The 26,913-nt window shown below is 50.0% G+C and overlaps 1 protein-coding gene across 1 annotated transcript; it reads left to right on the top strand.

Annotated features, from left to right (window-relative positions):
- Window positions 1–1,541: 1,541 nt before the first annotated feature.
- LOC149443032 (uncharacterized) lies at window positions 1,542–25,518 on the top strand. The gene is made up of 3 exons (XM_089655968.1): window positions 1,542–1,595; window positions 24,971–25,177; window positions 25,267–25,518. Exons 1-3 carry the CDS (start codon window positions 1,542–1,544, stop codon window positions 25,516–25,518), a joined length of 513 nt encoding a protein of 170 aa, XP_089512094.1.
- Window positions 25,519–26,913: the final 1,395 nt, after the last annotated feature.

The raw sequence follows: 26,913 nt of genomic DNA, 5'->3' as shown, positions 1-26,913 counted from the left end.
CCACAAGATGGTGATCTCATTTCTACTACCCAGACAGGACTTCTCTATGGAATATGAACAGGAAGTGATGTCAGGAACAGACAGGAAGTGATGTCAGGAACAGACAGGAAGTGATCTGGAATAAAGATAAGAAGCTCCATGCGGTCTGAAGGAGATCGGAGAGGTTGGTGGACGTGGCAGTAAAGGAGTTAATTATTATTATACAGGATTTATATCGCACCAACAGTTTTCTCAGCGCTTTACATAATGGAGGGAGACAATACAGCAACAATACAGATCAATACAAACAAGATTGCAGGTGGATTCTTGCTGGAATATAGATACTTCTATGCGCTCACTTTCCATTCAGCCCACTGCTGGGCTAACACAGCTTTGTGATGTTTATCCTTCATGGAGATCTTTAGAGACTCCCTTGGATACTCCTGATGGTTGATAATGGATGATTGTGGGTCTGTGGGTTAGTTTTTTCTCATGGCAATAAAAAGTGCTCCATCTCCTTGTATTATTCCTCGTTGGTATAGTGGGAAAGAGAAAGATACATGGTGCCTTATCGTTTGTTAAAAGAACAATCTTATTCACAACTACTTCGTATGCACTCACAAGTATTCAGTATAAAAAGCCCTGAGTTAAAATCAGTGAAACCGCTAAATGCGTGTGACAGGTCTCCTGCGTGGTTGCTCACACTCGCTCACATAGACTTATACTCGCTGTGAAGTCAGGTTGCTGTGGTGACGTCAAAGCCTCTCCCCAATGCGTTGCGCCACAGGGACATGTGGTCCCTGTGATCACATCCCCCGGATGAAGCCACATGTCCATGTGGCGCATCGCGTTTGGGAGGGGAATAATGAACCAGCAAACACAAATGCTCCTGCGCTTGGGGATAGACTCGATGCAGGCTGCAACCACATTAAGAATGTCCTGGAACATGCACACCTTGTTGCCCTCAACAGACCGGGGGAATCCAAATATACTGAATGAGGAAAGAACAAAGAGAGGGCGCACAGGCCTAGTGCATTACCATAAAAAATGTTTAATAAGAAATAAAATAGGTGTTGTACTCACAAACGACAATAAAGTCAAGGCACGTCATAAAAAAACAGCTGGGTCAACACCGCACTGAGTAACAGTCCGTGATGGTGAATGTAAACATCCAATAGGCTGACGCTTTTCGAGGACTTGCCTCTTCCTCAGAGCATGATGTGGCTCTGACGTCACCACAGCAACCCGACTTCACGGCGAATATAAGTCTATGTGAGCAACCACGTAGGAGACCTGTCACACGCATTTAGCGGTTTCACTGATTTTAACTCAGCTCTTTTTATACTGAATAATTGTGAATGCATAAGAAGTAGTTGTGAATAAGATTGTTCTTTTAAAAAACGATAAGGCACCATGTATCTTTCTCTTTCCCACTATACCAACGAGGAATAATACAAGGAGATGGAGCACTTTTTATTGCCATGAGAAAAAACTAACCCACAGACCCACAATCATCCATTATCAACCATCAGGAGGATCCAAGGGAGTCTCTAAAGATCTCCATGAAGGATAAACATCACAAAGCTGTGTTAGCTCAGCAGTGGGCTGAATGGAAGGTGAGCGCATAGAAGTATCTATATTCCAGCAAGAATCCACCTGCAATCTTGTTTGACTAATCAACTTTAATTGAATTTATGTAGATTTTTTTGGACACTTCATTTCTTATTTAAATTACTGATATTATGATATTTATTTTGTTTTTTTCACATTTTATTATTTATTTTAAAGTTGTAATAAGTTAATTTGTAAGGTTCATTATTTCTGGAAGTATTCATATCTCACATTTAGGGCGTGGCAATAAGCAATCAATTTACTGTACATTACTACAAAACACATTTATATGAGGATGTGAATAGATGCCTGCTGACCTATATATTTATTTATTATACCTCAGTGGCTCGCAAGTAATTATATATTATTAATACAGTTCAATACAACAGGGATTTGAGGGCCTGATCCTGGGAGTTTATAATCTACGAGGGAGGGGCTAGTAGTACAAAAGTTAGTAACTGTGGGGGATGGACTGGTTGGAAGAGTAGAAGATTCCAGTATTAGCTAAGGGCAGGATAGGCTTCCCTGAGATCGGTTTTCAGAGGTCGCCTAAAAGTAAGCAGAGTAGGTGATAGTCTGATAAATTGGGGTAGAGAGTTCCAGAGGATGGGGGAAGCTCTGGAGAACTCCTGGAGATGAACATGGGAGAAGGAGACAAGGGAGCTAGAGAGTAGGAGTTCTTGCAAGGAGTGGAGAGGACGGTTTGGGTGATATTTGGAGACAAGATTGGTGATGTAATTTGGGGCGGAGTTATAAATGGCTTTATATGTTATTGTTAGTGTTTTGAATTTTATCCATTGGGCAATGGGAAGCCAGTGGAGGGATTGGCAGAGAGGGGTGGAGGACACTGAATGGAGGCCAGTGGAGGGATTGGCAGAGAGGGGTGGAGGCTAGTGGAGGGATTGGCAGAGAGGGGTGGAGGACACTGAGTGGAGGCCAGTGGAAGGATTGGCAGAGAGGGATGGCAGATATGGAGCGGTTAGTAAGGTGGATGAGTCTGGCAGCAGCATTCATGATAGACTGAAGAGGGGATAGCCTGTGATGAGGTTGGCCAATAAGGAGGGAGTTACAATAGTCAAGGCGAGATGTAACAAGGGAGTGAATAAGTTGCTTAGTTGTTTCCGAGTTTAGGAACGGGTGTATCTTGGAGATGTTGTCTTGGTGAAGTCTACAAGATTTGGACAGTGATTGGATTTGGAGCTGAAAGGACAGATGGGAGTCTAGGATTACACCTAGTACCCTGGCATGAGGGGAGGGACTGATGGTTGTATTATTGATCTTGATGGAGAAGTCAGGGGAGGGGGCACAGGCTGGGGGGAATACTAAGAGCTCAGTTTTGGAAAGATTGAGTTTGAGGAAGTGGAGTGACATCCATGCCGATATGTCAGTAGGTTAGTAATGCGAGAGGAGACAGGTGAGGTGAGGAGGAGACTGAAGAGGCAAGGTAAGGGGTAGAAAGATAGATTTGTGTGTCATCAGCAAAGAGATGGTACTTAAAGCCGTGGGAGTTTATCAAGTGACCAAGGGAGGAGGTGTAGATGGAGAAGAGAAGGGGTCCAAGGACAGAGCCTTGAGGGACCCCTACAGAGAGAAGGAGTGAAGAGGAGGAGGCAGAGTTATCAGTAACACTGAAGGAGTGCTGCGATAGGTAGGAGGAGAACCAGGAGAGAGCAAAGTTTCGGAGGCCAAGAGAGTGTAGTTTTTTGAGGAGGGGGTGGTCAACCATATCAAAAGCCGCAGAGAGGTTAAGTAGTAAGAGTACGGAGTAGTGGCCATTGGCTGGGATGAGTACGGAGTAGTGGCCATTGGTTGGGATGAGTATGGAGTAGTGGCCATTGGCTGGGATGAGTATGGAGTAGTGGTCATTGGTTGAGATGAGTATGGAGTAGTGGTCATTGGTTGGGAAGAGTACGGAGTAGTGACCATCGGTTGGGATGAGAAGGGAATAGCGACCATTGGTTGGGATTAATACGGAGTAGTGGCCATTGGTTGGGATGAGTATGGAGTAGTGGCCATTGGTTGGGATGAGTACGGAGTAGTGGCCATTGGTTGGGATGAGTACGGAGTAGCGGCCATTGGTTGGGATGAGTACGGAGTAGTGGCCATTGGTTGGGATGAGTACGGAGTAGCGGCCATTGGTTGGGATGAGTACGGAGTAGTGGCCATTGGTTGGGATGAGTACGGAGTAGTGGCCATTGGTTGGGATGAGTACGGAGTAGTGGCCATTGGTTGGGATGAGTATGGAGTAGTGGCCATTGGTTGGGATGAGTATGGAGTAGTGGCCATTGGTTGGGATTAGTATGGAGTAGTGGCCATTGGTTGGGATTAGTATGGAGTAGTGGCCATTGGTTGGGATGAGTACGGAGTAGTGGCCATTGGTTGGGATGAGTACGGAGTAGTGGCCATTGGTTTTAGCAATTAGTAGATCATTAGTGAGTATTAGTAGGGCAGTTTCAGTGGAGTGTAGTGAGTGAAAGCCAGACTGTAAAGGGTGAAGAAGGTTGTTGTCGGTGAGGTGGGAGCTCAGGTGATTGTAGACTAAGCGTTCTAGGAGTTTAGAGGTAAATGGCAGCAGGGAGATGGGTCTTAAGTTGTTCAGGTTGGTGGGGTCCAGGGAGGGCTTGTTAAGTATGGGAGTGATGTGCGCATGCTTTAGAGGGGTGAGGAAGGCACCAGTAGAGAGGGAAAGATTGAAGATGTGAGTGAGGGAGCATAGGATGGAAGAAGAGGGTGACCGTAGTAGTTGTGAGGGGACAGGATCCAGGGGGCAGGTGGTGAGACGGGCTTCTGAGAAACCTTAGTGACCTCTTCAGTAGTAGTGAGGTCAGAAGAGGAAAGTGTTGAGGGAGGTTTAGTATAAGGTATGCTAAGTGGGATGGATGTCTGTGCAGTGGAGATGCCCCTACGAATTGCATCAATCTTGTTTTTGAAATGATTTGCAATCTCATGAGCAGTGAGTGAGGTACTGGGTGGAGGTGGAGAATGTAGAGAGTTAAAAGTAGAGAAGAGACGACGAGGACTGGATGACAAGGTATTAATAAGAGTGAGAAAGTCGTCTTGTTTGGCAGCATGGAGGGAGGAATTGTATGTGAAGAAAGCAGATTTATATCGGGTGAATGCTTGTTGAGATTTGGTTTTACGCCACAATCGCTCCAGCGCATGACTATGTTGTTTAAGATGTCCGGTGCGGTGTGGTCAGTCTGCCACGGATGTAACGGTTGGGGCCTGATGCTTCGTGTTGTTAGAGGACCAAGTGAGTCCAGTGTTGATGACAGTGAACTGTTGTAGACAGCAGTGGCCAGGTCAGGGCAGGACAGGGGAGAGATTCTGTCATAGAGTTGGTCAGTTGCAGAGTGGAAAGGAGCCGGGTTCAAGTTGTGAAGGTTTCTGCAGGTAATTGTTTGCTGCTTGGAGGGATAGGTGTTTGAAGACGAGGAGACTGTGAAGGTGATGAGATTGTGATCAGAGAGAGGAAAGGGGGTGTTTGTGAGGTTGTAGGGAGTACAAAGATGGGAGAAAACAAGGTGTAATGTATTCCCATCAGAGTGAGTGGAGGACGGTATACATTGTGCTAATGCAAAAGATGAGGTAATGTTGAAGAGTTGGGATGTAGCCGGGTTGTTGACATTAATGGGAATGGTAAAATCTCTGAGAATGATAGTTTGTAGTTCAGAGGAGAGAAAGTAGGGTGTCCAGGTGCAGAAATCATCAAGAAAGCGGGACACGGGTCCAGGAGGCCGATAGATCACTGCAATCCTCAGAGAGATCGGAGAGAACAGCCGGATGCAGTGAGTCTGGAAAGAAGAGAAGGATAGAGAGGGAGGGTTAGGGAGGACTTGGAAGGTGCTCAGTGGGGATAGAAGCAAACCAACCCCACCACCTTTCTGACCACTGGGTCTGGGTGAGTGGGTCCAGATGAGGCCTCCATAGGAAAGTGCTGCGGTGGAAGCAGAATCTGCTGCTTGGAGCCAGGTTTCTGTAATTGCTAGTATGTTAAGGGAGCGGGAGACAAAAAGGTCATGGACAGAGGTGAGATTATTACAGACAGAGCGGGCATTCCAGAACGCACATGAAAAAGGGAGGGTGGTTTTTGGGAGCACGGGGACTCCTATTAAATTGAGGGGATTGCGGCTATTCCTGGAGGAAAGAGGGTGCCTGGTGTGCGGGGGAAATACTGGAGGACCAGGGTTTGGGGAGATATTCCCAGAGGTTAGGAAAAGGAGAATGCCTGGTGCTGGGGTGAGATACTGGAGGACCAGGGTTTGGGGAGATCCCCCGAGGTAAGGAGAAGGAGGGTGCCTGGTGCAGGGGTGAGATACTGGAGGACCAGGGTTTGGGGAGATGTCCCCAGAGGTTAGGAGAAGAAGGATGCTTGCTGTGGGGGTGAGATACTGGAGAACCAGGGTTTGGGGAGATCCTCAGAGGTAAGGAGAAGGAGGGTGCCTGGTGTGGGGGTGAGATAGTGGAGGACCAGGGTTTGGGGAGCTATCCCCAGAGGCTAGGAGAAGGAGGGTGCCGAGTGAGTTAGTGGAGGACCAGGGATTGGGGAGCTATCCCCAGAGGTTAGGAGAAGGAGGAGGGTGCTGGAGTGAGAGTGGAGAACCAGGGTTTGGGGAGATATCCCGAGAGGTTAGGAGAAGGAGGGTGCCTAGTGAGGGGGTGAGATAGTGGAGGACCAGGGTTTGGGGAGATATCCCCAGCGATTAGGAGAAGGAGGGTGCCTGGTGTGGGGGTGAGATAGTGGAGGACCAGGGTTTGGGGAGATATCCCCAGAGGTTAGGAGGAGGATGCCTGGTGTGGGGGTGAGATAGTGGAGGACCAGGGTTTGGGGTGATATCCCCAGAGGTTAGGAGAAGGAGGATACCTGGTGTGGGGGTGAGATAGTGAAGGACCAGGGTTTGGGGAGATATCCCCAGAGGTTAGGAGAAGAAGGAGGGTGCCTGGTGTGGGGGTGGGATAGTGGAGGTCCAGGGTTTGGGGAGATATCCCCAGAGATTAGGAGAAGGAGGGTGAGGAAAGTAACATGGGAGCGGGATGTACACGAGCGCACATGCCTTCCAGTCCTGGTGTTTGGGTCAGCAGGGGAGTGAAGTATCAGCAGGAGGTGATGAGAGCAGTAGTAGGGAGATGGTAGCAGTGAGGGGGAGATATACAAGTTTTGGGGTGGAGCAGAGGGGTAAAGAAATGAGATTTTGGGAACGTAGGAAAGTAATATGAAAAGGAGGAGTAGAGGGGACATATGAAGGGTACACGGAGTGGGACTCAGACTTGTAAGAGATGTTTCCCGGGGTGTTTGCTCCCAGTCTGTCCAGCATGCAGGAGAGTTTCTTGTTGTATCTTCCTGCTGCTTGAGTTCTGCTTTAGTTCAACTGCTTCTTAGCACTCCATCAATTTTTTTTTTCAATTCTTTTATTATAAATATATCAAAATAAAAGTCAGTTTTACCATGGTTCCAAAAAAAATCAAATAAAGTTCCATTTTTACATAAAACAAAGCATATTTCTGCAAATGTCAAGAGAAACGTATATTACAATTGCCAAAAAAAACGTTCCCATGTATTTACTCACATAAGGAAAGATAAAAGGACAGAAAGGAACAAAACGCATGCAAAGAACCAAAAACAGAAGTCTTGTATTTCATTCAAACTGATGACTTGGTCCTCACGATATGTCAGAAATTGCTGATTCACTCTGTGGAACCTTTCAGACATGGAACTTTTGCATGTAACTCTATATGTCCCTATTCTATACAAAATTCACTCCTATTCTACCCCTCTAGAGATGAGCGAAGAAATGAAAAATTCGATTCGACTGATTCGGCGAATTCGTGGACAATATTCGATTCGAGTCGAATAAATTCGCTGTGAATTTAACTTAAAAAAGGGTGTTTCTAGGCTTCAGAGAGACTTAATATTAGTGCAGAACACTGTACCTTTAATTTAAATGCCCTTGGAGTCTGCTGGGGAAGAGAAATAATACTGTCTGTCAGTATGACATGCAGATGAGTGCCGTCGATCTTAGAATCACTGCACACTTCACTCCTTTGGCCAGTCACGGGGCCAAAACCAGTGTTTGGAGCCACAGTGTGGCGGTGGAGGCAGCAGCAATGGGAGGCCATACAGCAACCTATGACAAAATGGAAACCAGCAGGAGCGTGAGGAGACCTGAAAGTGGCACATGGCAGAGTGGGAGCAATGGGAGGCGGTACAGGGACCCAGGTCACACTATGGGCCCAGCAGCAGCGTGACCAGGCGGTACGGGGGCCCATGGCCGATATGGGGCTTGGTGGCACCTATGGAAGGCCTGTAATCTGCCAGCAACCTATGACAAAATGGACAACCGCAGGAGTGTGAGGAGATTTCAAAGTGGCACATGGCAGAGTGGAAGCAATGGAAGGCCGTACAGGGACCCAGGTCACACTGTGGGACCAGCATCAGCGTGAACAGGCGGTACGGGGGCCCATGGCCGATTTGACCTCATTCATCCCATAGTCCTGCCGACTCACGAATAGCGTGGCCTCCTCAAAGGGCCTGAGCAAGCGCAGGTGTCACACATGAGCTGACAATGGCTGACATCTAAGTTACACAGGGAGTACCTTTATCCGCTTTTAACATCAGGAAATCTGTGATGGCCTTTAGCTGTTCGTAAAGGCGGTCTAACATATGTAGGGTTGAATTCCACCTTGTTGCAACGTCACAGCATGAGGAGTCGGTACGGGGGCCCATGGCAGATTACATGTCTGGCAGCAGCTATGTGAGGCCCGTAATCTGCCTGCACCCTATGTCAAAAAATTTAACACACCAGCAGTGTGAAGAGACCTGAAAGTGGCACATGGCAGCAGAGTGTGGCGATGGAGACAGCAGCAATGGGAGGCCGTACAGGGACCCATGAGAGACTCTGGACTTGGCAGCAGCATGAGGAGGCGGTATATAGGGGCCCATGGCAGATTAGGGGCCTGGCAGCAGCTATGTGAGGCCCGTAATCTGCCTGCACCCTATGTCAAAAAATTTAACACACCAGCAGTGTGAAGAGACCTGAAAGTGGCACATGGCAGCAGAGTGTGGCGATGGAGACAGCAGCAATGGGAGGCCATACAGGGACCCATGACAGACTCTGGACTTGGCAGCAGCATGAGGAGGCGGTATATAGGGGCCCATGGCAGATTAGGGGCCTGGCAGCAGCTATGTGAGGCCCGTAATCTGCCTGCACCCTATGTCAAAAAATGTAACACACCAGCAGTGTGTGAGGAGACCTGAAAGTGGCACATGGCAGAGTGTGGCGATGGAGACAGCAGCAATGGGAGGCCGTACAGGGACCCATGAGAGACTCTGGACCTGGCAGCAGCATGAGGAAGCGGTATATAGGGGCCTATGGCAGATTAGGGGCCTGGCAGCAGCTATAGGAGGCCCATAATCTGCCAGCACCCTATGTCAAAAAATTCTACACACCAGCAGTGTGTGAGGAGACCTGAAAGTGGCACATGGCAGAGTGTGGCGATGGAGACAGCAGCAATGGGAGGCCGTACAGGGACCCATGAGAGACTCTGGACCTGGCAGCAGCATGAGGAGGCGGTATATAGGGGCCTATGGCAGATTAGGGGCCTGGCAGCAGCTATAGGAGGCCCATAATCTGCCAGCACCCTATGTCAAAAAATTCTACACACCAGCAGTGTGAGGAGACCTGAAAGTGGCACATGGCAGCAGAGTGTGGCGATGGAGACAGCAGCAATGGGAGGCCGTACAGGGACCCATGACAGACTCTAGACTTGGCAGCAGCATGAGGAGGCGGTATATAGGGGCCCATGGCAGATTAGGGGCCTGGCAGCAGCTATGTGAGGCCCGTAATCTGCCTGCACCCTATGTCAAAAAATTTAACACACCAGCAGTGTGAAGAGACCTGAAAGTGGCACATGGCAGCAGAGTGTGGCGATGGAGACAGCAGCAATGGGAGGCCATACAGGGACCCATGACAGACTCTGGACTTGGCAGCAGCATGAGGAGGCGGTATATAGGGGCCCATGGCAGATTAGGGGCCTGGCAGCAGCTATGTGAGGCCCGTAATCTGCCTGCACCCTATGTCAAAAAATTTAACACACCAGCAGTGTGAAGAGACCTGAAAGTGGCACATGGCAGCAGAGTGTGGCGATGGAGACAGCAGCAATGGGAGGCCGTACAGGGACCCATGAGAGACTCTGGACTTGGCAGCAGCATGAGGAGGCGGTATATAGGGGCCCATGGCAGATTAGGGGCCTGGCAGCAGCTATGTGAGGCCCGTAATCTGCCTGCACCCTATGTCAAAAAATTTAACACACCAGCAGTGTGAAGAGACCTGAAAGTGGCACATGGCAGCAGAGTGTGGCGATGGAGACAGCAGCAATGGGAGGCCATACAGGGACCCATGACAGACTCTGGACTTGGCAGCAGCATGAGGAGGCGGTATATAGGGGCCCATGGCAGATTAGGGGCCTGGCAGCAGCTATGTGAGGCCCGTAATCTGCCTGCACCCTATGTCAAAAAATTTAACACACCAGCAGTGTGAAGAGACCTGAAAGTGGCACATGGCAGCAGAGTGTGGCGATGGAGACAGCAGCAATGGGAGGCCGTACAGGGACCCATGAGAGACTCTGGACTTGGCAGCAGCATGAGGAGGCGGTATATAGGGGCCCATGGCAGATTAGGGGCCTGGCAGCAGCTATGTGAGGCCCGTAATCTGCCTGCACCCTATGTCAAAAAATTTAACACACCAGCAGTGTGAAGAGACCTGAAAGTGGCACATGGCAGCAGAGTGTGGCGATGGAGACAGCAGCAATGGGAGGCCATACAGGGACCCATGACAGACTCTGGACTTGGCAGCAGCATGAGGAGGCGGTATATAGGGGCCCATGGCAGATTAGGGGCCTGGCAGCAGCTATGTGAGGCCCGTAATCTGCCTGCACCCTATGTCAAAAAATGTAACACACCAGCAGTGTGTGAGGAGACCTGAAAGTGGCACATGGCAGAGTGTGGCGATGGAGACAGCAGCAATGGGAGGCCGTACAGGGACCCATGAGAGACTCTGGACCTGGCAGCAGCATGAGGAAGCGGTATATAGGGGCCTATGGCAGATTAGGGGCCTGGCAGCAGCTATAGGAGGCCCATAATCTGCCAGCACCCTATGTCAAAAAATTCTACACACCAGCAGTGTGTGAGGAGACCTGAAAGTGGCACATGGCAGAGTGTGGCGATGGAGACAGCAGCAATGGGAGGCCGTACAGGGACCCATGAGAGACTCTGGACCTGGCAGCAGCATGAGGAGGCGGTATATAGGGGCCTATGGCAGATTAGGGGCCTGGCAGCAGCTATAGGAGGCCCATAATCTGCCAGCACCCTATGTCAAAAAATTCTACACACCAGCAGTGTGAGGAGACCTGAAAGTGGCACATGGCAGCAGAGTGTGGCGATGGAGACAGCAGCAATGGGAGGCCGTACAGGGACCCATGACAGACTCTAGACTTGGCAGCAGCATGAGGAGGCGGTATATAGGGGCCCATGGCAGATTAGGGGCCTGGCAGCAGCTATGTGAGGCCCGTAATCTGCCTGCACCCTATGTCAAAAAATTTAACACACCAGCAGTGTGAAGAGACCTGAAAGTGGCACATGGCAGCAGAGTGTGGCGATGGAGACAGCAGCAATGGGAGGCCATACAGGGACCCATGACAGACTCTGGACTTGGCAGCAGCATGAGGAGGCGGTATATAGGGGCCCATGGCAGATTAGGGGCCTGGCAGCAGCTATGTGAGGCCCGTAATCTGCCTGCACCCTATGTCAAAAAATTTAACACACCAGCAGTGTGAAGAGACCTGAAAGTGGCACATGGCAGCAGAGTGTGGCGATGGAGACAGCAGCAATGGGAGGCCGTACAGGGACCCATGAGAGACTCTGGACTTGGCAGCAGCATGAGGAGGCGGTATATAGGGGCCCATGGCAGATTAGGGGCCTGGCAGCAGCTATGTGAGGCCCGTAATCTGCCTGCACCCTATGTCAAAAAATTTAACACACCAGCAGTGTGAAGAGACCTGAAAGTGGCACATGGCAGCAGAGTGTGGCGATGGAGACAGCAGCAATGGGAGGCCATACAGGGACCCATGACAGACTCTGGACTTGGCAGCAGCATGAGGAGGCGGTATATAGGGGCCCATGGCAGATTAGGGGCCTGGCAGCAGCTATGTGAAGCCCGTAATCTGCCTGCACCCTATGTCAAAAAATGTAACACACCAGCAGTGTGTGAGGAGACCTGAAAGTGGCACATGGCAGAGTGTGGCGATGGAGACAGCAGCAATGGGAGGCCGTACAGGGACCCATGAGAGACTCTGGACCTGGCAGCAGCATGAGGAAGCGGTATATAGGGGCCTATGGCAGATTAGGGGCCTGGCAGCAGCTATAGGAGGCCCATAATCTGCCAGCACCCTATGTCAAAAAATTCTACACACCAGCAGTGTGTGAGGAGACCTGAAAGTGGCACATGGCAGAGTGTGGCGATGGAGACAGCAGCAATGGGAGGCCGTACAGGGACCCATGAGAGACTCTGGACCTGGCAGCAGCATGAGGAGGCGGTATATAGGGGCCTATGGCAGATTAGGGGCCTGGCAGCAGCTATAGGAGGCCCATAATCTGCCAGCACCCTATGTCAAAAAATTCTACACACCAGCAGTGTGAGGAGACCTGAAAGTGGCACATGGCAGCAGAGTGTGGCGATGGAGACAGCAGCAATGGGAGGCCGTACAGGGACCCATGACAGACTCTAGACTTGGCAGCAGCATGAGGAGGCGGTATATAGGGGCCCATGGCAGATTAGGGGCCTGGCAGCAGCTATGTGAGGCCCGTAATCTGCCTGCACCCTATGTCAAAAAATTTAACACACCAGCAGTGTGAAGAGACCTGAAAGTGGCACATGGCAGCAGAGTGTGGCGATGGAGACAGCAGCAATGGGAGGCCATACAGGGACCCATGACAGACTCTGGACTTGGCAGCAGCATGAGGAGGCGGTATATAGGGGCCCATGGCAGATTAGGGGCCTGGCAGCAGCTATGTGAGGCCCGTAATCTGCCTGCACCCTATGTCAAAAAATTTAACACACCAGCAGTGTGAAGAGACCTGAAAGTGGCACATGGCAGCAGAGTGTGGCGATGGAGACAGCAGCAATGGGAGGCCGTACAGGGACCCATGAGAGACTCTGGACTTGGCAGCAGCATGAGGAGGCGGTATATAGGGGCCCATGGCAGATTAGGGGCCTGGCAGCAGCTATGTGAGGCCCGTAATCTGCCTGCACCCTATGTCAAAAAATTTAACACACCAGCAGTGTGAAGAGACCTGAAAGTGGCACATGGCAGCAGAGTGTGGCGATGGAGACAGCAGCAATGGGAGGCCATACAGGGACCCATGACAGACTCTGGACTTGGCAGCAGCATGAGGAGGCGGTATATAGGGGCCCATGGCAGATTAGGGGCCTGGCAGCAGCTATGTGAGGCCCGTAATCTGCCTGCACCCTATGTCAAAAAATGTAACACACCAGCAGTGTGTGAGGAGACCTGAAAGTGGCACATGGCAGAGTGTGGCGATGGAGACAGCAGCAATGGGAGGCCGTACAGGGACCCATGAGAGACTCTGGACCTGGCAGCAGCATGAGGAAGCGGTATATAGGGGCCTATGGCAGATTAGGGGCCTGGCAGCAGCTATAGGAGGCCCATAATCTGCCAGCACCCTATGTCAAAAAATTCTACACACCAGCAGTGTGTGAGGAGACCTGAAAGTGGCACATGGCAGAGTGTGGCGATGGAGACAGCAGCAATGGGAGGCCGTACAGGGACCCATGAGAGACTCTGGACCTGGCAGCAGCATGAGGAGGCGGTATATAGGGGCCTATGGCAGATTAGGGGCCTGGCAGCAGCTATAGGAGGCCCATAATCTGCCAGCACCCTATGTCAAAAAATTCTACACACCAGCAGTGTGAGGAGACCTGAAAGTGGCACATGGCAGCAGAGTGTGGCGATGGAGACAGCAGCAATGGGAGGCCGTACAGGGACCCATGACAGACTCTAGACTTGGCAGCAGCATGAGGAGGCGGTATATAGGGGCCCATGGCAGATTAGGGGCCTGGCAGCAGCTATGTGAGGCCCGTAATCTGCCTGCACCCTATGTCAAAAAATTTAACACACCAGCAGTGTGAAGAGACCTGAAAGTGGCACATGGCAGCAGAGTGTGGCGATGGAGACAGCAGCAATGGGAGGCCATACAGGGACCCATGACAGACTCTGGACTTGGCAGCAGCATGAGGAGGCGGTATATAGGGGCCCATGGCAGATTAGGGGCCTGGCAGCAGCTATGTGAGGCCCGTAATCTGCCTGCACCCTATGTCAAAAAATTTAACACACCAGCAGTGTGAAGAGACCTGAAAGTGGCACATGGCAGCAGAGTGTGGCGATGGAGACAGCAGCAATGGGAGGCCGTACAGGGACCCATGAGAGACTCTGGACTTGGCAGCAGCATGAGGAGGCGGTATATAGGGGCCCATGGCAGATTAGGGGCCTGGCAGCAGCTATGTGAGGCCCGTAATCTGCCTGCACCCTATGTCAAAAAATTTAACACACCAGCAGTGTGAAGAGACCTGAAAGTGGCACATGGCAGCAGAGTGTGGCGATGGAGACAGCAGCAATGGGAGGCCATACAGGGACCCATGACAGACTCTGGACTTGGCAGCAGCATGAGGAGGCGGTATATAGGGGCCCATGGCAGATTAGGGGCCTGGCAGCAGCTATGTGAGGCCCGTAATCTGCCTGCACCCTATGTCAAAAAATTTAACACACCAGCAGTGTGTGAGGAGACCTGAAAGTGGCACATGGCAGAGTGTGGCGATGGAGACAGCAGCAATGGGAGGCCGTACAGGGACCCATGAGAGACTCTGGACCTGGCAGCAGCATGAGGAAGCGGTATATAGGGGCCTATGGCAGATTAGGGGCCTGGCAGCAGCTATAGGAGGCCCATAATCTGCCAGCACCCTATGTCAAAAAATTCTACACACCAGCAGTGTGTGAGGAGACCTGAAAGTGGCACATGGCAGAGTGTGGCGATGGAGACAGCAGCAATGGGAGGCCGTACAGGGACCCATGAGAGACTCTGGACCTGGCAGCAGCATGAGGAGGCGGTATATAGGGGCCTATGGCAGATTAGGGGCCTGGCAGCAGCTATAGGAGGCCCATAATCTGCCAGCACCCTATGTCAAAAAATTCTACACACCAGCAGTGTGAGGAGACCTGAAAGTGGCACATGGCAGCAGAGTGTGGCGATGGAGACAGCAGCAATGGGAGGCCGTACAGGGACCCATGACAGACTCTAGACTTGGCAGCAGCATGAGGAGGCGGTATATAGGGGCCCATGGCAGATTAGGGGCCTGGCAGCAGCTATGTGAGGCCCGTAATCTGCCTGCACCCTATGTCAAAAAATTTAACACACCAGCAGTGTGAAGAGACCTGAAAGTGGCACATGGCAGCAGAGTGTGGCGATGGAGACAGCAGCAATGGGAGGCCATACAGGGACCCATGACAGACTCTGGACTTGGCAGCAGCATGAGGAGGCGGTATATAGGGGCCCATGGCAGATTAGGGGCCTGGCAGCAGCTATGTGAGGCCCGTAATCTGCCTGCACCCTATGTCAAAAAATTTAACACACCAGCAGTGTGAAGAGACCTGAAAGTGGCACATGGCAGCAGAGTGTGGCGATGGAGACAGCAGCAATGGGAGGCCATACAGGGACCCATGACAGACTCTGGACTTGGCAGCAGCATGAGGAGGCGGTATATAGGGGCCCATGGCAGATTAGGGGCCTGGCAGCAGCTATGTGAGGCCCGTAATCTGCCTGCACCCTATGTCAAAAAATTTAACACACCAGCAGTGTGAAGAGACCTGAAAGTGGCACATGGCAGCAGAGTGTGGCGATGGAGACAGCAGCAATGGGAGGCCGTACAGGGACCCATGAGAGACTCTGGACTTGGCAGCAGCATGAGGAGGCGGTATATAGGGGCCCATGGCAGATTAGGGGCCTGGCAGCAGCTATGTGAGGCCCGTAATCTGCCTGCACCCTATGTCAAAAAATTTAACACACCAGCAGTGTGAAGAGACCTGAAAGTGGCACATGGCAGCAGAGTGTGGCGATGGAGACAGCAGCAATGGGAGGCCATACAGGGACCCATGACAGACTCTGGACTTGGCAGCAGCATGAGGAGGCGGTATATAGGGGCCCATGGCAGATTAGGGGCCTGGCAGCAGCTATGTGAGGCCCGTAATCTGCCAGCACCCTATGTCAAAAAATTCTACACACCAGCAGTGTGTGAGGAGACCTGAAAGTGGCACATGGCAGAGTGTGGCGATGGAGACAGCAGCAATGGGAGGCCGTACAGGGACCCATGAGAGACTCTGGACCTGGCAGCAGCATGAGGAGGCGGTATATAGGGGCCTATGGCAGATTAGGGGCCTGGCAGCAGCTATAGGAGGCCCATAATCTGCCAGCACCCTATGTCAAAAAATTCTACACACCAGCAGTGTGAGGAGACCTGAAAGTGGCACATGGCAGCAGAGTGTGGCGATGGAGACAGCAGCAATGGGAGGCCGTACAGGGACCCATGACAGACTCTAGACTTGGCAGCAGCATGAGGAGGCGGTATATAGGGGCCCATGGCAGATTAGGGGCCTGGCAGCAGCTATGTGAGGCCCGTAATCTGCCTGCACCCTATGTCAAAAAATTTAACACACCAGCAGTGTGAAGAGACCTGAAAGTGGCACATGGCAGCAGAGTGTGGCGATGGAGACAGCAGCAATGGGAGGCCATACAGGGACCCATGACAGACTCTGGACTTGGCAGCAGCATGAGGAGGCGGTATATAGGGGCCTATGGCAGATTAGGGGCCTGGCAGCAGCTATAGGAGGCCCGTAATCTGCCAGCACCCTATGTCAAAAAATTAAACACACCAGCAGTGTGAGGAGACCTGAAAGTGGCACATGTTTGAGGCATGATTCATGGCGGATTTAGTCAGTTGTGTCAGGAACTGGTGGTTTGAAATCCAGACTAATCCACGCCTGATTCATTTTCACAAACGTGAGTCTCTCCACACTTTGGGTGGACAGTCGTGTCCTCCGCGGAGTTACAATACCTCCTGCCGCACTAAACACGCGCTCCGATGCCACGCTACTGGCCGGGCATGACAGCCTTTCAAGGGCAAATTCAGCTAGTTGGGGCCAAAGGTCAAGTTTCGTTGCCCAGTAGTCAAGGGGATTGTCTACCTCGGTTGGCAGGGTGCTGTCCAAGTAGGCCCAAGCCTGTTGTTTGAGCTCCTGCTCCAGGTCCACCTGATGCTGCTGCTGCTGCTGCGGCTGGTTAGTAGTTTCCTCACTGCGCTGGTGAAGAAAGCTACTCATCATCGACTGCAGACTGAGGCAGCCGCTGCTGGTGGAGCTGCCACTGCTCCTACCACCCCACCCCTCCCCTGCTGCCATGCCAGCGGAACGCGAGCGCACAGGGCCCACAGTGTCTGAGGATGGACGTTGGCGCACAAAGGCAGAGACCAACTGACTACATAGGTGGTTTTTATAGTACGTAATTTTGGCCTCCCTCTCAGCAGGTGTGAAAAAGGCCACCATTTTGGACCGGTAGCGAGGGTCCAACAAGGTGGACAGCCAAAAGTCATCCCTCTGTCTGATGGTTATTATTCGGCTGTCGCTACGCAAGCAACCGAGCATGCTATGGGCCATTTGTGCCAAGGAATGCGAGGGACTCCCTGCCTCCATCTCCACAGCATACTGCCACGGTGCGTCTGGGTCCTCTGTCTCCTCCTCCTCCTCTACCAGATGCTCCTGCTCCTCCACTCCTGTCCGCTGAGTGGAAAAACCACCCATTTCACTCAATAATTCCTGAGCACAAATGTCCTCCTCTACCTCCTCCTCTTCTTCCTGTCCTGCCCCCACAGGGGTCATGTGGCGTTGAGATCTGTGCGCCACGTCTACCGCACCCTGACCAGCCATTGTTAACAGCATTTGTTCCAGGACGTGCAACAGAGGAATGACGTCGTTCATCCCATAGTCCTGCCGACTCACGAATAGCGTGGCCTCCTCAAAGGGCCTGAGCAAGCGGCAGGTGTCACGCATGAGCTGCCAATGGCTGACATCTAAGTTACACAGGGGAGTACCTTTATCCGCTTGTAACATCAGGAAATCGGTGATGGCCTTTCGCTGCTCGTAAAGGCGGTCTAACATGTGTAGGGTTGAATTCCACCTTGTTGCAACGTCGCAGATCAGGCGATGCTGTGGAATTCCGTTCTGCCGCTGCAGCTCAATGAGGGTGTTCTTTGCGGTGTAGGAATGGCTGAAATGCATGCACAGTTTACGTGACATTTTAAGGATGTCTTGCAGTGGGATGGTGGATTTTAGGAACCGCTTGACAACCAGATTGAACACGTGAGCCATGCATGGCGCATGGCACAACCTTCCTTGACGCAGAGCAGACACCATGTTCTTTCCGTTGTCAGTCAACATGGTTCCGATTTTTAGTTTGCGCGGAGACAGCCATCTGTCGATTTCTCTGTTCATTACACTCAGCAGTTCCTCCCCTGTGTGACTACGTTCGCCAAGGCATACCAGGTGCAGCACAGCGTGACACCGTTGCGCCCTGCACATGTGATATGCCGGTCGGGTAATGGGACTTGGCACGGGGGTGGCGGCTGAGGACACGGCGGAAAAAGAGGTGGTAGAGGCGGACATGCTTGCTGGACCAAGGACGTGCAAACGTGGAGGCAAAAGCGTCGTGACCTGTCCAAGTTGCTGGTGCGGCTGTGCCGGCACCACGTTCACCCAGTGGGCCGTAAATGACATGTACTGTCCCTGACCGTAGTTACAGCTCCACACGTCGGCGCTGCCGTGCACTTTGGCAGAGACCGACATGCTCAAAGACTGGCCCACCATCTCTTCTACATGTGAATGCAGGGCTGGCACTGCCTTTTGGGCAAAGAAATGACGGCTTGGCACTCTCCACCGCGGCGCGGCACAAGCCATCATTTCTCGGAAAGGTGCTGAGTCCACCAGTTGGAAAGGGAGGGACTGCAGCACCAGCAACTTGGACAGGAGGACGTTCAGCTTTTGCACCGTCGGGTGCGTGCTCGCAAACTGTTGTCTCTTGGATACGGATTCCAAGAAAGACTGTTGACGGAATCCGAGAAGAGGAGTAGCAGGAGAAGGAGCATCTGAACGAGCGGAAGATGCCAATGAGCGACAACTCCCCTCAGCAGAGGTGTTGGAGCCTTGACTGGCTGATAGAGGGCGATTGACGACGTCGGGTGACGGAGCAAGTAACGGAGCGGGTGATGGAGCGGGGGCTGGGGCAGGCAGAACCGCCGTATGTTTATCACGGTTTTCCCAGGCCACCGAATGGTGACGCTGCATATGCTGACGCAACGCTGTAGTCCCAACATGGGCCCCCTGGCCACGCTTGCATTTCTGGCCACATAGTCGACATACGGCTACGTTTACTTCCTCGGGCGGCTTGAGGAAAAATTGCCACACCACCGAGTAGGAAACTTTGCCCCCGCTACTCTTCACTGGCTGACTGCTACTTCCTCCGTGCGCAACGGCACCACTACTGGCCGTGGTGGTAGGCTGCAGTGGAGCTGGTGCTCTACTCCGTGGACGTTTGGCTCCACTGACACTGATGCGACCCTGCTGCTGTCTCCTGGGCAACCCACCGACTGTTTTGCTCGCTGCCAAGCTGCCACCCTCTTCTCCTGATGATGCGGAAGAAATTGCCTGATGACGACGAGGCTGCCAAGTGCGATCAACCTCCTCATCATCAAGTAGGGTCTCCGCCTCACTACTAGCCCCCTCGGCTGCGTCTGGGTCAGGAGACAGACCTGTCTCTAGACCGGCTACCGAGCCACTCTCCTCGCCAGTACTTGTTCGCTTGGCTGCTGAAAAGGCCGATGTCTCCCCCCGTTCCTGACCGCCCTCTGTTAGCTCTTCCTCACTGTACAGTGGGGCTGAGCCCACAGCATGCGATACTTCGCTTGGTGAGGGAACAGCAAAGGACAGGGGCAGGTAGAGGACACGTGATTTCAGTGGGCTTGGTCCCGGGCCATGCCAACTAACGGTTGTGTCTGACGTACCCACCGACCGTTGGCTGTAGGTGTCAGAGGTGACCTGGGAAGAGGAAGACGACCGAGCCAACCAATCAATGACGGCAGGGTTGTCGGTGGAGACACGACCGCTGGATGACACCGGGAGCACTGGCCTCTGGCTGCGAATACTGCTGCCTCGACCCCTTCCTCTGCTGCCACGTCTGCTCGCTCCTAAAACATTGCCTCCTCTGCCACTCCTCTGCATGTTGTCTGACATACTATTTAATTCAACGATTAGGTGTCCCTGAGTAACAATTCTCTGGCACTCAGTAACAATTCTGTCTGTCCCTGAGTATGAATTCTGTGGCCCTGAGTAACAATTCTGTGTCTGTGCGAGTAACAATTCTGTGTCTGTGCAAGTAACAATTTTGTGTCTGTGCGAGTAACAAATCTCTGGCACTCAGTAACAATTCTGTCTGTCCCTGAGTAACAATTCTCTGGCACTCAGTAACAATTCTGTCTGTCCCTGAGTAACAATTCTCTGGCACTCAGTAACAATTCTGTCTGTCCCTGAGTATGAATTCTGTGGCCCTGAGTAACAATTCTGTGTCTGTGCGAGTAACAATTCTGTGTCTGTGCAAGTAACAATTTTGTGTCTGTGCGAGTAACAATTCTCTGGCACTCAGTAACAATTCTGTCTGTCCCTGAGTAACAATTCTCTGGCACTCAGTAACAATTCTGTCTGTCCCTGAGTATGAATTCTGTGGCCCTGAGTAACAATTCTGTGTCTGTGCGAGTAACAATTCTGTGTCTGTGCAAGTAACAATTTTGTGTCTGTGCGAGTAACAAATCTCTGGCACTCAGTAACAATTCTGTCTGTCCCTGAGTAACAATTCTCTGGCACTCAGTAACAATTCTGTCTGTCCCTGAGTAACAATTCTCTGGCACTCAGTAACAATTCTGTCTGTCCCTGAGTATGAATTCTGTGGCCCTGAGTAACAATTCTGTGTCTGTGCGAGTAACAATTCTGTGTCTGTGCAAGTAACAATTTTGTGTCTGTGCGAGTAACAAATCTCTGGCACTCAGTAACAATTCTGTCTGTCCCTGAGTAACAATTCTCTGGCACTCAGTAACAATTCTGTCTGTCCCTGAGTAACAATTCTCTGGCACTCAGTAACAATTCTGTCTGTCCCTGAGTATGAATTCTGTGGCCCTGAGTAACAATTCTGTGTCTGTGCGAGTAACAATTCTGTGTCTGTGCAAGTAACAATTTTGTGTCTGTGCGAGTAACAATTCTCTGGCACTCAGTAACAATTCTGTCTGTCCCTGAGTAACAATTCTCTGGCACTCAGTAACAATTCTGTCTGTCCCTGAGTATGAATTCTGTGGCCCTGAGTAACAATTCTGTGTCTGTGCGAGTAACAATTCTGTGTCTGTGCAAGTAACAATTTTGTGTCTGTGCGAGTAACAATTCTCTGGCACTCAGTAACAATTCTGTCTGTCCCTGAGTAACAATTCTCTGGCACTCAGTAACAATTCTGTCTGTCCCTGAGTAACAATTCTCTGGCACTCAGTAACAATTCTGTCTATCCCTGAGTATGAATTCTGTGGCCCTGAGTAACAATTCTGTGTCTGTGCGAGTAACAATTCTGTGTCTGTGCAAGTAACAATTTTGTGTCTGTGCGAGTAACAATTCTCTGGCACTCAGTAACAATTCTGTCTGTCCCTGAGTAACAATTCTCTGGCACTCAGTAACAATTCTGTCTGTCCCTGAGTAACAATTCTCTGGCACTCAGTAACAATTCTGTCTATCCCTGAGTATGAATTCTGTGGCCCTGAGTAACAATTCTGTGTCTGTGCGAGTAACAATTCTGTGTCTGTGCAAGTAACAATTTTGTGTCTGTGCGAGTAACAATTCTCTGGCACTCAGTAACAATTCTGTCTGTCCCTGAGTAACAATTCTCTGGCACTCAGTAACAATTCTGTCTGTCCCTGAGTAACAATTCTCTGGCACTCAGTAACAATTCTGTCTGTCCCTGAGTAACAATTCTCTGGCACTCAGTAACAATTCTGTCTGTCCCTGAGTAACAATTCTCTGGCACTCAGTAACAATTCTGTCTGTCCCTGAGTATGAATTCTGTGGCCCTGAGTAACAATTCTGTGTCTGTGCGAGTAACAATTCTGTGTCTGTGCAAGTAACAATTTTGTGTCTGTGCGAGTAACAAATCTCTGGCACTCAGTAACAATTCTGTCTGTCCCTGAGTAACAATTCTCTGGCACTCAGTAACAATTCTGTCTGTCCCTGAGTAACAATTCTCTGGCACTCAGTAACAATTCTGTCTGTCCCTGAGTATGAATTCTGTGGCCCTGAGTAACAATTCTGTGTCTGTGCGAGTAACAATTCTGTGTCTGTGCAAGTAACAATTTTGTGTCTGTGCGAGTAACAATTCTCTGGCACTCAGTAACAATTCTGTCTGTCCCTGAGTAACAATTCTCTGGCACTCAGTAACAATTCTGTCTGTCCCTGAGTAACAATTCTCTGGCACTCAGTAACAATTCTGTCTATCCCTGAGTATGAATTCTGTGGCCCTGAGTAACAATTCTGTGTCTGTGCGAGTAACAATTCTGTGTCTGTGCAAGTAACAATTCTCTGGCACTCAGTAACAATTCTGTCTGTCCCTGAGTAACAATTCTCTGGCACTCAGTAACAATTCTGTCTGTCCCTGAGTAACAATTCTCTGGCACTCAGTAACAATTCTGTCTGTCCCTGAGTAACAATTCTCTGGCACTCAGTAACAATTCTGTCTGTCCCTGAGTAACAATTCTCTGGCACTCAGTAACAATTCTGTCTGTCCCTGAGTATGAATTCTGTGGCCCTGAGTAACAATTCTGTGTCTGTGCGAGTAACAATTCTGTGTCTGTGCAAGTAACAATTTTGTGTCTGTGCGAGTAACAATTCTCTGGCACTCAGTAACAATTCTGTCTGTCCCTGAGTAACAATTCTCTGGCACTCAGTAACAATTCTGTCTGTCCCTGAGTAACAATTCTCTGGCACTCAGTAACAATTCTGTCTGTCCCTGAGTATGAATTCTGTGGCCCTGAGTAACAATTCTGTGTCTGTGCGAGTAACAATTCTGTGTCTGTGCAAGTAACAATTTTGTGTCTGTGCGAGTAACAATTCTCTGGCACTCAGTAACAATTCTGTCTGTCCCTGAGTAACAATTCTCTGGCACTCAGTAACAATTCTGTCTGTCCCTGAGTAACAATTCTCTGGCACTCAGTAACAATTCTGTCTATCCCTGAGTATGAATTCTGTGGCCCTGAGTAACAATTCTGTGTCTGTGCGAGTAACAATTCTGTGTCTGTGCAAGTAACAATTTTGTGTCTGTGCGAGTAACAATTCTCTGGCACTCAGTAACAATTCTGTCTGTCCCTGAGTAACAATTCTCTGGCACTCAGTAACAATTCTGTCTGTCCCTGAGTAACAATTCTCTGGCACTCAGTAACAATTCTGTCTGTCCCTGAGTAACAATTCTCTGGCACTCAGTAACAATTCTGTCTGTCCCTGAGTAACAATTCTCTGGCACTCAGTAACAATTCTGTCTGTCCCTGAGTAACAATTCTGTCTGTCCCTGAGAATGAATTCTGTGGCCCTAAGAATTCTCTGGCACTCAGTAACAATTCTGTCTGTCCCTGAGTAACAATTCTCTGGCACTCAGTAACAATTCTGTCTGTCCCTGAGTAAAAATTCTGTGGCCCTAATAACGTTTCTGTGGCCCTAAGTAACAATTCTCTGGCACTGAGTAACAATTCTGTCTGTCCCTGAGTATGAATTCTGTGGCCCTAACTAGCGTTTCTTTGTCCCTAAATAACGATTCTGTGGCCCTCATTAACAAGTCTGTGTCCCTGAGTAATGGTTCTCTGTCCCTAAGTAACTTCTCTCTGTCCCCAATTCTCGTTTCTGTGGCCCTAACTCTGTCCCTGTCCCTAGTACAGAGCGGTCTGCCTCTGTTCAATGACTGCAGGCAAATGAAGATTTCCAAAATGGCCGCTATATATACCTCGACCATTACACAGTGCTGGCTGGCTGGCTGCTGATTGGCTGATGCGATCACATGTCGTTGAGGAATGCATTATGGGGCAGCGCGCCTTGTCTGCGCGCCTTCCCCGACATCCCCGCTCCGTCGCCGCACATGTCAGCCGCCATTTTCGGAAAAATTTCGATTCGCGCGTCCGAATTAGGCTGTTTTTCGGATTCGGCACGAATCGAAATTTTTCCGATATTCGACTCGAATTCCACTTCGGATGCTTCGATTCGCTCATCTCTATACCCCTCCACCCACCCAGTCCAGCCCTTGTATGAAGGCCTGCAGGGAAGACAAAAAACAAGGTAACTACACAGTACCAACCATAAAAAGAAAAGGCCTCAAAGCCGCATACAGGATGTTCTTAGCACTCCATCAATGCAGCACTCACTCAAAAGCAGCACCCCATCAGTGACTGTGCCCCACCAACAGTGATCTCGCCCCATCAGTGACTGTGCCCCCCCCATCATTGATCTCCCCCCATAAGCTGATCTAAATTTATAGGGAGATGGCCGAATGAGCACTCATCTCCACCCCAATTAGGAACTGATAATGATCACATGAATGGGGGGGATGATTCTCAAACAGACCAGACACAGGCTACAGTCATAAACCGGTAATAAGATGTTATGTTCTATTTACACCCAGTAACCCCCCCGTCATGTCCGTCCTCTTCCTTCATAGTCGTGTCCGTCCTCTTCCTCCATAGTCGTGTCCGTCCTCTTCCTCCATAGTCCTGTCTGTCCTCTTCCTCCATAGTCACTGTGACATCTTTTATGTCCAGCAGATGATGATACACATCAGTATTTAGAAGGACACAAGGATCTCTACAAGGACGTCATGATGGACAATCAGCCGCCCCTCACATCACCGGGTAAGAGGAGACTTTATTGGAAAGGAGAGAGCAGTACGGAGGATCCACCTAGATCCCCCATCATCTGATAAACACATAGAAACAATGGATTCAGTCAGTGTGTGTGTTTCCTACAGATGGATCCAGTCATGGGAACCCACCAGAGAGATGTCCCCGTCCTCTGTATTCCCGGGATTCCACACAGGAAGCTCACACCATCCCTCACCATCATCAGGTAGATGATGACAATTATTGGTAGTTGTGATTTATACACAGCATGTTTGTTACAATGAATGTTTTATTATATCTTTCAGAGTGGAATCCTCGGGGATGATAATATTGATGTTAAAGAAGAGTATAAAGAGGAGGATGAGGAGTATGGAGTGATGGAGGAGTTTTCAGAAGGACACAAGGATATGATGGAGCCACCTAATACCAGGAACCCACCAGAGAGATGTCCCCGTCCTCTGTATTCCCAGGATTCCACACAGGGAGGTCACACCATCCCTCACCATCATCAGGTAGATGAGGAACAATCACTGATAGTATCATTAGGATCTGTACATTATCTGCATTGTTACCATTGATGTCATTTTTATTATATATTCAGAGTGGAAACCTGAGAGATCCTAAAGTTGAGGTTAAAGAAGAGATAAAAGAGGAGGAGGATGAGGATGGGGGGATGGAGGCATCAGAGCTTCTTAAGGGACACAAATATCTGTACCAGGACACCATGGTGGAGTCATCCAGCTACAGGAACCCACCAGAGAGATGTCCCCGTCCTCTGTATTCCCGGGATTCCACACAGGAAGGTCACACCATCCCTCACCATCATCAGGTAGATGATGACAATTATTGGTAGTTGTGATTTATACACAGCATGTTTGTTACAATGAATGTTTTATTACATCTGTCAGAGTGGAATCCTCGGGGATGATAATATTGATGTTAAAGAAGAGTATAAAGAGGAGGATGAGGAGTATGGAGTGATGGAGGAGTTTTCAGAAGGACACAAGGATATGATGGAGCCACCTAATACCAGGAACCCACCAGAGAGATGTCCCCGTCCTCTGTATTCCCGGGATTCCACACAGGAAGATCACACCATCCCTCATTATTACAAGGTTGGTGGGACGGAGAATCTAGAACATGGACTTGTAGAGACGATGTGTAAATATTTTATGTGACCTTACATTTTACAGATGATATTTTCTCTCATTTCCTTGATTTAGAGTGGAGATCCAATCGATATAGAATTTGAGGTGAAAGCAGAAGAAGAAGAGGCGTATGTGAGGGATGATCAGCAGTCTATGGAGGAGGATGGAATAACGGGGACATTTATAGAGGAGGACACTCCTACAGAGATCAGCACAGGTGGGTCATGAACACTAAATCCATTCCTCCACCCATACTGCTCACTGATTGCTCCAGAGTAGGACGGGGACTGGGTGATATCAGCCTGTAATCCCCTGGTCACTTTCCTGAGCTGTGTTCCCCGTCCTGTATTCCTGGATTTATCTCGGATAATCTTCCTTCTCTGTGCTGCAGACAAAAGAATCCAGGACTTTCCTACAGCAATCCCCCCTTATCCCCCCCTTATGTATTATACATGGAGATCATATCCCCCCTTATGTATTATACATGGAGATCATATCCCCCTTATGTATTATACATGGAGATCATATCCCCCCTTATGTATTATACATGGAGATCATATCCCCCCCTTATGTATTATACATGGAGATCATATCCCCCCTTATGTATTATACATGGAGATCATATCCCCCCCCTTATGTATTATACAGTCATGGCCGAAATTGTTGGCACCCTTGATATTTTTCCTGAAAATCAAGTATTTCACACAAAAAAGGTATTGCATTAACACATGTTTTGCTATACACATGTTTATTCCCTTTGTATGTATTGGAACAAATATAAAACAGAGGCAGAAAAGCAAATATGACATAATGTCACACAAAACCCCAAAAATGGGCTGGACAAAAGTATTGGCACCCTTAACTTAATATTTGGTTGCACACCCTTTGGAAAACATAACTGAAATCAGTCGCTTCCTATAACCATCAATAAGCTTCTGACACCTCTCACCCGGAATTTTGGACCACTCTTCCTTTGCAAACAGCTCCAGGTCTCTCTTATTGGAAGGACACCTTTTCCCAACAGCAATTTTAAGATCTCTCCACAGGTGTTCAATGGGATTTAGATCTGGGCTCATTGCTGGCCACTTCAGAACTCTCCA

Source organism: Staurois parvus, unplaced genomic scaffold, assembly GCF_062004578.1.
Source record: "Staurois parvus isolate SC_StPar_1 unplaced genomic scaffold, SC_StPar_1.0 ptg000879l, whole genome shotgun sequence".
Lineage (NCBI taxonomy): Eukaryota > Metazoa > Chordata > Amphibia > Anura > Ranidae > Staurois > Staurois parvus.
This window is presented reverse-complemented; position numbering and strand designations above follow the sequence as displayed.